Source organism: Pipistrellus kuhlii, unplaced genomic scaffold (assembly GCF_014108245.1).
Source record: "Pipistrellus kuhlii isolate mPipKuh1 unplaced genomic scaffold, mPipKuh1.p scaffold_m20_p_22, whole genome shotgun sequence".
Taxonomy (NCBI): Eukaryota; Metazoa; Chordata; class Mammalia; order Chiroptera; family Vespertilionidae; genus Pipistrellus; species Pipistrellus kuhlii.
Genome location: NW_023425521.1, coordinates 3642604 through 3654737, shown reverse-complemented (window position 1 = coordinate 3654737; position 12134 = coordinate 3642604). Strand labels below are relative to the sequence as shown.

At 47.3% G+C, this 12134-nt stretch overlaps 1 protein-coding gene across 1 annotated transcript; it reads left to right on the top strand.

Moving 5' to 3' along the window:
* The first annotated feature begins 3328 nt into the window (after positions 1–3328).
* Positions 3329–6040, top strand: HEXIM1 (HEXIM P-TEFb complex subunit 1). Its single transcript, XM_036450802.2, has one exon. It carries the CDS (start codon positions 3966–3968, stop codon positions 5052–5054), a length of 1089 nt encoding a protein of 362 aa, XP_036306695.1. The 5' UTR covers positions 3329–3965; the 3' UTR covers positions 5055–6040.
* Positions 6041–12134: the final 6094 nt, after the last annotated feature.

Sequence of the window (12134 nt, the reverse complement as noted above, 5' to 3'; positions counted from 1 at the left end):
TCTCTCACCCTGGGCAACCTTGGCCTCCTTGGTCACACCAGCCCCGTCACCCAGGCCTCTGGCCAAGGTCCCCAGGACCTTCCTGCCCCTGGTGAGGAGGAGCAGTTCTGAATGCCCTTCCGTGGGTCAGCCCCTGGCCTTGCCCACTCTCGGGGCTCGGCCATTTTTTATCCTCAACCCTTTTCTCAAGGCGGCATCCCTCAGAACAGACACATGGCCCCGCTGCTGCACAGACGGCCCAGCGTTACAAGGAGAGGCCGCAGCAGTGGCGGGAGAGGGACAGGCTTGGTGCTGGGATGCAGGTGTGGGCGGAAGCCAGCCCACCTCTTTGCACTCACTAATTGTTGTGACTTGGGCAAGACAAGATCTTTTAAAAAATATTTATTAATTTCAGAGAGGAAGGGAGAGGGATAGAAACATCAATGGTGAGAATCATCAATCTGTTGCCTCCTGCATGCCCCCGACTGGGGATCGAGTCCAGGCACGGGCCCTGATGGGAATGGAACCACGACCTCCTGGTTCATAGACTGATGCTCAGCCACTGAGGCACACTGGCCGGACAAGACAAGGTCTTAATTGCTCTGAGCCGGGGTTGTCTTGTTTGTGAAATAAAGATGGTGATCATAAGGCAGTCAGCCAGTCCTGGGGTTTACATGACCAGGGTATGTACAATAAAATGCCTGGCAAAGGGTTAAAACTCAGCTTATGGTAAGCTGCCTGGCCTCCTGTTTGATAGCATTCGAGGATTCCACAAATGAGTGCACACCGCTGCGCCCTGTCCAGTAAACTGAGGCTGGGCTCCAAATTCCCCGATTGAGGGTACCCAGGAGCCCTGCGGAGTCTAAAAATGTGGTAACAAACTGGAGGTCTCTAACTCCCTGATAGCAGAGAGGCCCCTGGCGCTCAGCCCGCGCTCCTGGTGTGAGGGGCAGCACTCGCTCCTGAGCAGCCTCCTGCTTGACTGAAGCAGCGGCACAGACGGCAGGCTTTTCAGATGGACCCGGGTTCTTAGAGGCTCGGGGCAGACAGGCTGGGGTGGTCAATTTCCAAACCGCTGGCCGTGCCCCACGGGCACTCTTGCTCGCCTCTCCCTCTGGCTTGCGATCACCACTTCCTCATAGAACCACTCGTGAATTCCCAGACAAATCCTTTCTTTGAACATGATGCTTGCCCTTCTGTATGCCCCTTTGCCTGAAAATGATTCATCCTTCAAAGACAGCTAATAAGTCACTTCCCCTTGAAACCTGTACACAATTGTCAACTCCTAAGCAGCCTGGCTCACCAGCTCCTATCTGATTTTTGAAACCTGTACACAATTGTCAACTCCTAAGCAGCCTGGCTCACCAGCTCCTATCTGATTTTTGTCCCCTGCCATTTTGGCTCACTGTGGTTTGATGGCCTCTTTACAGTCTATGAGCAGCAAAGATGACATGTTATCCATCATCATGCCTTCCTAACAAATCTTTGCTAAATGAAGAAATAAGGGCCTGAATCATGCTGAAATTGTTAGGAATGAAAAGGAACTAAATCTAGAGTGGGGGGGGGGGGGTTGCCGAGATTTTGTGTTTGTGACAAAGAAAAATGGCCCGGGGGTCACAAAGACCTTCACACTAGCTGGAACTGGTTGTCATGTGACCTTGGACAAGTCACTCGATTTCTCTGAATCTTAAGAGACTTCCTATCTCTAAAATGGAGACAATAATTTCTATCCTTACTCACTGGACCGTGGTGGGGTCAAATGGTTCTGCGGTAAAAGCACATTATACGGTAAAAAGCTGTTGGAATGTCAGCCGCTATTGCTATAAAGGGAGAAATAATAAGAATGGGTCACTGCGTGTGTGGTAAGAGGGAGAAGTTAAGATTAGAGTGGATTTAGGCCTAAGTAATTAGGACCAAAGGTTTGAGCTACTCCCAGGCCCGGTCCTTCGGGCAGGTGCTTGGAATCTGAAAAATTTTCTCAAGAACAAGCCTTCCAACCTCTCCCCATGGATCCATCCCACGGGCCCGGGCCACCCGCCCTGCTCCTGGTTTTGGATAAAGCCTCCTCCTTGGGGAAGCCTCTGGCTCTGCTTCCCTCCCGGTGCCCAGCACCCACAGATGAGGAAGGGCCTCTGTGGGCGATCCCCCCTTCTCTCAATGAGCCAGGGTTGATTACTTAAATTCACTATTAATTTCGAACCCCTCTCCAACAAGGAGGTTCATCAGCTGGCCCGGACTCCCCTGTCCATCTCAAGAAACGCTCTCAAAAGACCACGTCGGCCCCAGAGGCCATTTTCTTCGCTAGAAGAGGAGGCCCCGGGGCGAGGCCTTCCTACCCCGGGGTTTCCAGGGAGCCCCTGGCGCACACCCCGCGCTTCCCGGATACCGGCCAGGCGAGAGGCCCTCAGCCCTCCATCTTGCGGCGGTGGCATCCCGGGGGCGGCGGCGGCCCTGACGGGCTACACCGGGGCTGGGCTTGGGCACTTCCCCCGTAGGTCTCCCATCCGAGGGCGGACGCCACTCGGGACTCGAACCTGCCTTCTCATCCTCTGAGGCCTAGTCCGAGGTTGCTGCGCTAACGCAGTCGCACTGCCCCTTTAAGGCGGCACTTTTTATACTTCATTTGTTTACTTCTTCGTGCGCTTTTCATTTTTTTACAAAATGTACCACAATATCCGTCCGCAATCGTCGGCCCAAGGTTCTAGCAACACACTTTTAAACCATTTCTGTAATCTTAAGAATTGAAAATTACCAGCCATGGGTCCTTAGGTCTCTTTATAAGATTTAATATTTTTTTTACACTTTAGGGGACTACTTTTTAGGAATAAACCATTTTTTTGACCCAGTTAACAAGTGATTGCGACCTTCAGCACCTCTCCACTGAGTACAGAACCCGATAACATGCTTTAAGACGCACCTTTTCATTAAAATATTCTGTGTGGGCCCTCACGGACCTTGGAATCTTCTCGTATTCCTGAGGCAGAATGGTACGGTCCAGGGCCCGCCCCGTCTCGCGCCATTGGCTTCCTCCCTCCGCGACACGTGTGCCTGTGAGCCAATGGGCACTCACGTTTCTCCAAAGAGGGCTCGGCGGGGGCGGGAGGCGGCCTGGGAGACGCTCCCTGCGCGGTCAGGCATTGGCTACGTCGCACGGCGCGTGTGGCGGCGGGCCCGAAAGATGGGAACTACGAATCCCAGTGTCCTGCCAAGGGGGCCCCAGCCCGCATGCGCATGGGCGGCGGCCAAGCTTCTATATAAAAGCGGCGCAGAGGGCTGGGAGGCAGCAGTTGGAAGTTGGCAGGTGGAAAGGCAGGTTGGGAGGGGCAGCCGGGGAGGAGGCGGAAGAGCTGTCGGGAGGGGGAGGAGGGAGGGAGGGAGGAAGAGAGGAGAGCTGAGCTGAGCTGAGCAGAGCAGAGCAGAGCATTGAGCCAGAGGGGAGATGAGTTTGCCTGTCCTCGGATGAGGCTCCGGCCCGGCCTGAGGAACTGGGAGCTGGGCTTGGAGCGACACCCGTGGAAGTGGGAGGAGGTGGCTCTGGGACCTTAACCCCTTGTGAGCGCTGCGTCAGGGGATTTAACCCCTTGTGGGTCCGGCCCCGCAGAGGCAGCGTCATCGGGTAGTTTTAACCCCTTCGGGGCTGGGTTTAACCCATTGGACTTCACCTCACCTAGCCCACCAGTTCCTCCACTGTGGGGGCGCTCTGCGGGGAGGCTTGAGGCCGACCCCTCCGTACATCACGTACTGCTCCTGCTGCTGCACCCCTTGGACCTGCTGAGCCGATCGCGCGGTGGCGCTTAACCCTTTCCTGGCTCGAGCGCCCCCAAGTTGCCATTGGAGTTTGCTGACAGGACTGGCCAAAGGCATCACTGCAGGAATCACCGGAGCGGACTCTGTGGGACATTTTTTTTCTTCAAGAAAAGAAAAACCTCATTTTTCTTCAAGGACTTGCAGCCAAAATTCTTCAAACTTTGAGGACTCTCGTTGCCATGGCCGAGCCACTCGTGTCGGAATACCAGCACCAGCCTCACACCAGCAACGGTGCGGGTGCTGATGCCGTCCCAGAGGAGCGGAGCCCCGACCGCCCCCCGGGCGCAGAGCAGCCGGCGCCCGAGGACGACAGCAGGCGGCAGCCGAGAGCGGCCCCGCCGGGTGGCCGTCCTGGGCAGGAGGGGGACGGGGGCCTGGAACCCCAGCCGTCTCCTCTGCAGACCCAGGACTGCCCAGAGCCCAGCTGCCTGGAAGCGGACGACAAGGGCCAGAATGGGGAGGACGTGTCCGCTGTGGGGGCCGTCCCGCCGCCCGCGGGAGGGGAGCAGCGGCCCGAGGCCGAGCCGCCCACCCAGCCGCGGCCGGACTCCGAAGCCAACAAGTTGGGGGCTCGTGCCGCCGGGGGCGAGGAGCCGTGGAAGCAGCAGCAGCAGCAGCAGCAGAGGCAGCTGGGCAAGAAAAAGCACCGGCGACGCCCTTCCAAGAAGAAGCGGATTTGGAAGCCGTACTACAAGCTGACTTGGGAGGAGAAGAGAAAGTTCGACGAGAAACAGAGCCTTCGAGCTTCGAGGGTTCGAGCCGAGATGTTCGCCAAGGGCCAGCCGGTGGCGCCCTACAACACCACGCAGTTCCTCATGGACGATCACGACCAGGAGGAGCCGGACCTCAAAACCGGCTTCTACCCCAAGCGGGCGGCGGCCAAGTCGGACACCAGCGACGAGGAGTTTATGGAGGAGGCGGGCGAGGAGGATGGCGGCAGCGACGGGATGGGCGGCGACGGCAGCGAGTTCCTGCAGCGGGACTTCTCGGAGACTTACGAGCGGTACCACGCGGAGAGCCTGCAGAACATGAGCAAGCAGGAGCTCATCCGGGAGTACCTGGAGCTGGAGAAGTGCCTCTCGCGCATGGAGGACGAGAACAACCGGTTGCGGCTGGAAAGTAAGCGGCTGGGGGGCGGCGACGACGCGCGCGTCCGGGAGCTGGAGCTGGAGCTGGCCCGGCTGCGCGCCGAGAACCTGCAGCTGCTGTCGGAGAACGAGCTGCGCCGGCAGCAGGAGCGGGCGCCGCTGGCCGCGTTCGGGGACTAGGGGAAACTGTGGAGGGGAGGGACAAGGGGGGCTTTTTACAGCGATGGGATGTGACATTACGTACAAGTGTATATAAGACAGTGGACCTTTTTATGACATAATCAGAAGAGAAAATCCCCCCGGCTTTGGTTGGTTTGGTAAACTTAGCTATGCTGTAGCTTGCGTGCTTTTCCTGTTCTTTAATTATGTGAAACTGAGGGATGCGTTACTTTTCTCTAGTTTTTTTTTTTTTTTTATGTGTAATTTGACCAAGTTACAATGCATTTTCTGTTAAGAATCCTCTTAAACTGATCTATAAGGTGGCCAAATCTGAGAACCATTAAATCCATTCTAGTTATAATAAATTTAATATTTGTAAATGTAATATAGTTTAAGTGTGGTTTCTAGAACTAATTCAAAATAGTACTGATTATGCGATTGCATTTGGGGGGGGGGATAAAGAATTAAATTTGTTTGGAAAAATATCTCTTAATGGAAGAATTTTCAATTTGCTGGTTTTCCTCTTGAGTTATAGTGTGCTACAATATATAGTTCAGGCAAAATATAAAGATTTAAATAGCTTCTAACTTAAGTGTGCTTGCTTCCTAGTACCTTGGTGTTCTTTCCCGATGTTGGAGAAATAAAGCAGTATTGGGTGTTTGGGGAGTACAGAAAGTGGCTACAATTGGAAGATTAAAATTTAATCCTGCTCATTAGCCATTCAAAAGTCTATTAACAAAACTATAAATCTAACAAGTAGGTTTTTCGTAATCTCCATCCCACCCGACTCCTCTCTCTTCCCCTTTGAGGCTGGGAGTTCCTAAATACCTGGCAGAGGCCCTTAGTAAACCTACTGCCTAATGCTAGCAATGGCAGGATAACCTATGGGGCAGCTCTTTATGTTAAGATGTTTAGAGAAGGGGATATTGGATTTACAAAGGAAAGAGCTGTTTGGAGCATTCCAGGGACTTACCCAACTTGTCCAATATTTAGGTTCTCCCTATACCGAAAAATAGGAGCTCCCCACCTTTCTGAGGGTAGAACTGAAATTTTAAGTGCCTGTCTCTCCCACTTCCCTAGTCCTCCCCCTCCCCCCACTGCAAATCAAATATAAAGCTTCTGGTTAAAGAGCTACATTAACTCCTTGGGGGCTGAGCGGGAACCCTGCACATATTTCCTGTACAGCCGCTATTCTCAGCTCCTAAACTGTGCAGACAGCGATTCTTGAAAGACCCTGGGAATTTCTGCCCGCAAATCAAAATAGTAAGAAATTGGGACTGTTCCCTCTGCCCATCACCTTCAGCTGCCCTGTGTTTCCTCGGGGTAATTGCAGTCCTCAAATCTCTGGCACAGGGGTTCCTTAACTTGGGGCCCTAGAAACCATAGGGAGCCTTGGGGTCCACAAACCCAAATAAAATTACATGTAGACTGGTGTTATATGTACATATTCCCCAGGGAAAGGGTTCAAGAGAATGAGATTGCCAAATTTGTTGAAGGTTTAAAAACTGCAGGGAAAGGGGGAAAAGCCTTCTACTACCCACTACGAAGATCCTTTTGCAGATAAATTGTGGGGGTGATGGAACTTCAGAGTGAAAGGCATGGTGCATAAGAAGCATACACAAATCAATGAGTCAAAGGAAATTATGCTGGTCAAGACTGACTCAAAGCTGGACTGAGCTGGCCTCTGGCCCTATTCTGTAATTGGCCCATGGAAGACAATGTATAATCAGTTTTTCCTTTGGCCTAAAATTTACATTAAATGTCTAAGTTGAAGTAGTTTTCTTCGTGTTTTTAATATTTCTTCTGCTATGACATCATGCAGCAGTCCCAGAAACCCCACTGCTTGATGGAAGGGCAGCAACACTGCCCTCTGGCTTTTTCAGTGCAGAGCAGAAGCCTCGTTTTGATTGCACAAGGATGCAATGCAGCAGTGATAACCTCTAATTTCAGAACCTCTTCTTAAGATAGATAGATGTGAAAGAATCTTGTTTGCCCTATTAGTCTTGGAGAGACTACAAGTACATTTATCAGTCCCATTTTTAAAAATACATTTAATTTTAAGTAACTCATAAAATTGCTATCTTGAGCTATACAACTTTCTGAATTCTGCTTTCAAAGGCACTGGTATTTTACTATATTTATTGCATTTATATTCTTAGAATGATGAGTTTTGTGTGAAATATGAGTTTCTATCAATACTTTCTACTTTGAAACACTTGACTAGCCTATTGCTCTCAGGGCAGAAGACTGAATTACCTATATTACTGGGGCGTTGTGATGACAAATGATCCTCAAATCCACCCTACCCTTTCACTGAAGTATGTCCTGCCAAACATTTCAACTGAGCCGCACAAAAGACTATGCTTACACATTAGCAATTTCAGTTTCTAACTCTGGGACCTGGAGATCTAGCCAGGGCAAAGCACCGCCTAAGCTTGGAGACAGCAGGCTGGGCAGCTTCATCTCCCGAGTGAGGAAAACTTCTTGGGCTAGCCTAGAACATACAAGAGGCTCTCAGGAGACAAGTACCTTCAGATTTCAGTTTGAGGAGAAAAAGCCAGGGAGTTCGATAGGTTTATTTATGAAAAATAGACTAGGTAACTCTAAGGAGAGGAAAATGGTAAAAATCAGACCAGACTGGAAGTTAAGGAACCCGGGTTCCAGTCATATCTTTGACATAAATGTTCTACCAATGCAATCCTAGACACATCTCTCAAACTCTAAGCCTCATTCTTCATCAGCAAAAGAGGGCTATGGCTGCTTTACAGAACTGATAAAAGGATTAAATGAGCAGTATGAAAATGTTTTACATATGCATTTAGCAAGTGCACATCTTATTTTTTCTCATCCAAGGATTTAAAAAAATATATATTTTATTGATTTTTTTACGGAGAGGAAGGGAGAGTTAGAAACATCAATGAGAGAGAAACATCGATCAGCTGCCTCCTGCAACACCCCCCACTGGGGATGTGCCTACAACCAAGGTACATGCCCTTGACCAGAATCGAACCTGGGACCTTTCATTTTTTTAAAAATATATTTTATTGATTTTTTTACAGAGGAAGAGAGAGGGATAAAGAGTTAGAAACATCGATGAAAGAGAATCATCAACCAGTTGCCTCCTACACACCCCCTACCAGGGATGTGCCCGCAACCAAGGTACATGCCCTTGACCAGAATCAAACCTGGGACCTTTCAGTCCTGCTCTACCCACTGAGTCAAACCGGTTTCAGCCGAACCTGGGACCTTTCAGTCCGCAGGGCGACACTCTATCCACTGAGCCAAACCGGTTCCGGCAGGACTTTTTTTTTAATTGACTTTTAGAGAGAGAGGGAGAGGGAGGAAGGGACACTATGGATCAGTTGCCTTCCGTACGTGCCCAACTAGGGATCAAACCCACAACCTGATTGGTATTTTTTCCCCCACTTCATCCAGGATTTATAAAAATACAATTTTTGTATAAATATAAAAATCCTTTGGGGAAATGTAAATAAACATAATTTATCCTAATGACTTCAAAAATTAGAGAAACCAAAGAGTGAATCCAAGAAATTAAAAAAAGATCCATAACCCAATAGTTTACCTTAAAAAAACCAAGAACTGGCTATAGTTAGCCAAACACTAGGTAATACACTACAGGTGTCCCCCTGGCCACTTAAACCCAGAATTGCTGGCAACGAATATTCACAAGAGTGATGGGAAAGTTGGCTAGAGTAAGGATGGTACTTGTACCTAAGTAGATACACTTTCGTATGTTTATTATTATTTCACATTTGACAAGATCATTGGAATAAAATTCCACTTTACTATTCTTTCCAACATGAAGTGTAAATCATTGATGCTAGAATGAAAATGATTTTAAGAGAAAATGTCAAATTTAGGTCCTGAACACAGTGGAGTCTGCTGACCAAAGTGTAATAGTCACACTTTGCCAATGGGACCAAATCTATGGTCTAGGAGGGAAAGAGTCAGTCTTTGGCCATGTTTTGCCAGTTATCTTTGAATACTGGAAAGCTTACAACCTTTTTCCATCTCTTGTTGAAAAAACAAAGGCTGGGTTTAGACAAATCAATGCTATAGCTGTTACAAATCTTCCCGAAGAAATTTTTTTTTCTTTCTTAGAGTTGGTTCAGTTATCAAAATTCTTTCAAATGTTGAGATGCTACAGAAAACTGTTGGTAAGTCTTTTGAAATAGTGTGATGTTTTAATACAGCAGCACCAAGAATAGTTACATTGGCTTACACATTCTCCCCCCACCCCCCAAAAAAAAAACAAAACACAAACATTCAGAACGGAATTACAAATACTCCTCTGAGGTCATATTCTATTTGATACATTCACTGGTTTTGTGTGAAGTGTTAAAAAGGCCTGGCTCTGCAGTGAGCAATATTTCCTGAAGGGAAATATCCCTGAAGCTTTAGAGTGCTCCATGCAAAAGAATTGGAGAAAATGATAGCATCCCTGCTCTTATAAACTACTCAGTAGAACTTGTCCTAACCTCCACAGAGTAATAAAAAGAGGTTAATTTGAAATTCTGAACCTGCTCTAAGCATGTAATTCTGCATATCTGGATAACTTCAGTACAACTTTCAGGCAAAGACAGAAGACCAAAATGGAGGATGGAAGTGAAGGTGTAAGAGGTTAGTGCTACCTTCCTTTCTAGTTATTACTAAAAATGTACTTAACAGAACAGCAAACATTTGAACAGCTTAGGAAGATAGAAAAGAGAATGGGAGAGCGAAACACAAAGAAGAGCCCAGCCAGCGCGGCTCAGGAGTTGAGCACTGGCCTATAAACCAGGAGGAGATGGTTGATTCCCAGTCAGGGCACTTGCATGGGTGGCAGGCTTGATCCTCAGAGTAGGGCATGCAGGAGGCAACTGATCATCAGTGATGCTCTTTTATCATTGATGTTTCTTTCTTTCCCCTCCTCTCTGAAATCAATAAAAAATATATCTAAACAACACAAAGAATAATAATGAATTAACTGTAGAAATCAAATAGTTCAGAAGCAAATATCTTCATCCTGAAGAGGACTGCTGCAAAGAACCAATGAGCCCTTGCTGGTTTGGCTCAGTGGATAGAGCACTGGCCTACAGACTGAAGGGTCCCAGGATGGATTCCAGGCAAGGGCACATGCCCAGGTTGTGGGCTCGATCCCCAGTGGGGGGCATCCAAAAAGGCAGTCAATCAATGATTCTCTCAACATTGATGTTTCTCAATAAAAATATATTTTTAAAAAATCGATGAATCCTGCTCACACAGCCACTTAGTCCCCAAAAGTTGGACATGAGGCAAATGTACAACATCCAGGACTTTGTGGCAACAACTGCTTGGTACCCTGAGAGACTGACCCTAGTTCAGCCCATTCGGAGGGGCCCTTTGTACTGCCTGTGGGCGCGTTTCAGGGAAGGCAGACCTCCCCACTACTCCACATAACCTTCAAAGCAGAAGTGCTAATGTTCCCAAATAAGGAAGTTATAGCGAGTAAATGTTTAGACAGATGGCTATGGAGAACAGTTATGTCTCAAATATTTATCAGGTAGCATTAGTACCATTTTCAAGTTAGGAAACAGGCACGCCCAATGAATTCAATAAAAAATAAAATTTTTAAAAGGAAACTGAGGCATATACAAAAGTCTATCTACAATAGTAGAATTTGTTATAAACTCCAAAATCAACTCATCTGAAAGGAGAGAGCTGAGAAGGAAGTCGAAGGTTTGATTGGACATGAGATGAAGAGACTCAGCAACAAAGCAGTTCGGCCTAATCTTTAGGATTTGGCCTCCAGCCAAGCCAACCAAGTCAGTGGTAGCGCACAGAAATAGAACCTGGAGTTCCTAATTTCCAGTCCTGTTTTCTTCAGTAGATAACCGAACTACTTTTATTTCCAGCCTTTCTTATCAAGGAATGGAAAAGCTTACAGGTCAACCTTAACGAGGATAAGCTTTCATTTTTATAAATGAGTAACAAAGTTCTAGGTATTCCCCTTAGAAACATCCAAAGGTTTAACTGGGCTACTTCAAAATGGAGGGTGAATCACTCCTCCATTAAATTCTTGACTGAAGAACCAAAAAGGTAATCTTCAGAACCCCTTTCGGCTTCTATGACTATTTAACTTATTGACTATTTAACTTGACTCCTACTAAGTGTCAGCTTTTCCTAACTAGAGTCCATCTTTTTTTTATTTTTTCCCCGCCTATTTTTATTTTTATCCAACATTGCTACTTTCTCTGCTGCCACTTTTTTTTTTCAATGTCCGTTTCTTTTTTCTTTTTAAAAAATATATATTTTATTGATTTTTTTTTTTTACAGAGAGGGAGAGAGAGTTAGAAACATCTGAGACAAACACCGATCAGCTGCCTCTTGCACACCCCCTACTGGGGATGTGCCCTCAAAGGTACATGCCCTTGACCAGAATCGAACCCGGGACCTTTCAGTCCGCAGGCTGACGCTCTATCCACTGAGCCAAACCAGTTTTGGCTACAGTCCATCTTGATCTGAATTACAGTGTAAAATGAACAAGCTATAAGCCAAAAGTCAACCTACAGTATCAATTGAGTGAATTGAAGCTTCATTTAGGACTAAGTGGTTCAAATTTTCGATAAAGAACTGAAATCAATGTGATCCCATCTCTCAATCCAGTTCCAAGACTTTCTCAGAGAATAGCTTGGTCAATGTTAAGGCTGTGGAACTGTCACTCTCAGAACTTTTTAAAACATTTACTTTATAAAGAGGAGGAGCAGGAATTCAGTTTCTTGGTATGGAGGCCAAAGACTTAGAAATGGTTTGACCATCTCTAACTGGCAAAGAGCGCCATTGAAAGATAACCTCAAAGAGGAAGTCAATGCCCAGTCACTCCCCTCCTTCAGAATCTACCTAGGCATAATTTTAACGGACATTTTATTTATGTATTTATGTATTTATTTATTTTTATTTTGTTTGGGAAATGAGGAGCCAGGTGGGAGCCCATCTTTAGTGGGAGGACTACCCTTAACGGACATTTTAGCAAAAGAATTATTAAAATACCCCTGAGCTATAAACCCCCCTGCGTTTAGGTTTCCAGCAGTAGGAAACAACAGTTTAATCCGCAATTCCAAA

Coding starts and splice junctions, on each gene's coding strand:
- HEXIM1 (XM_036450802.2), top strand. CDS start 3,966: ATGGCCGAGCCACTCGTGTCGGAATACCAGCACCAGCCTCACACCAGC.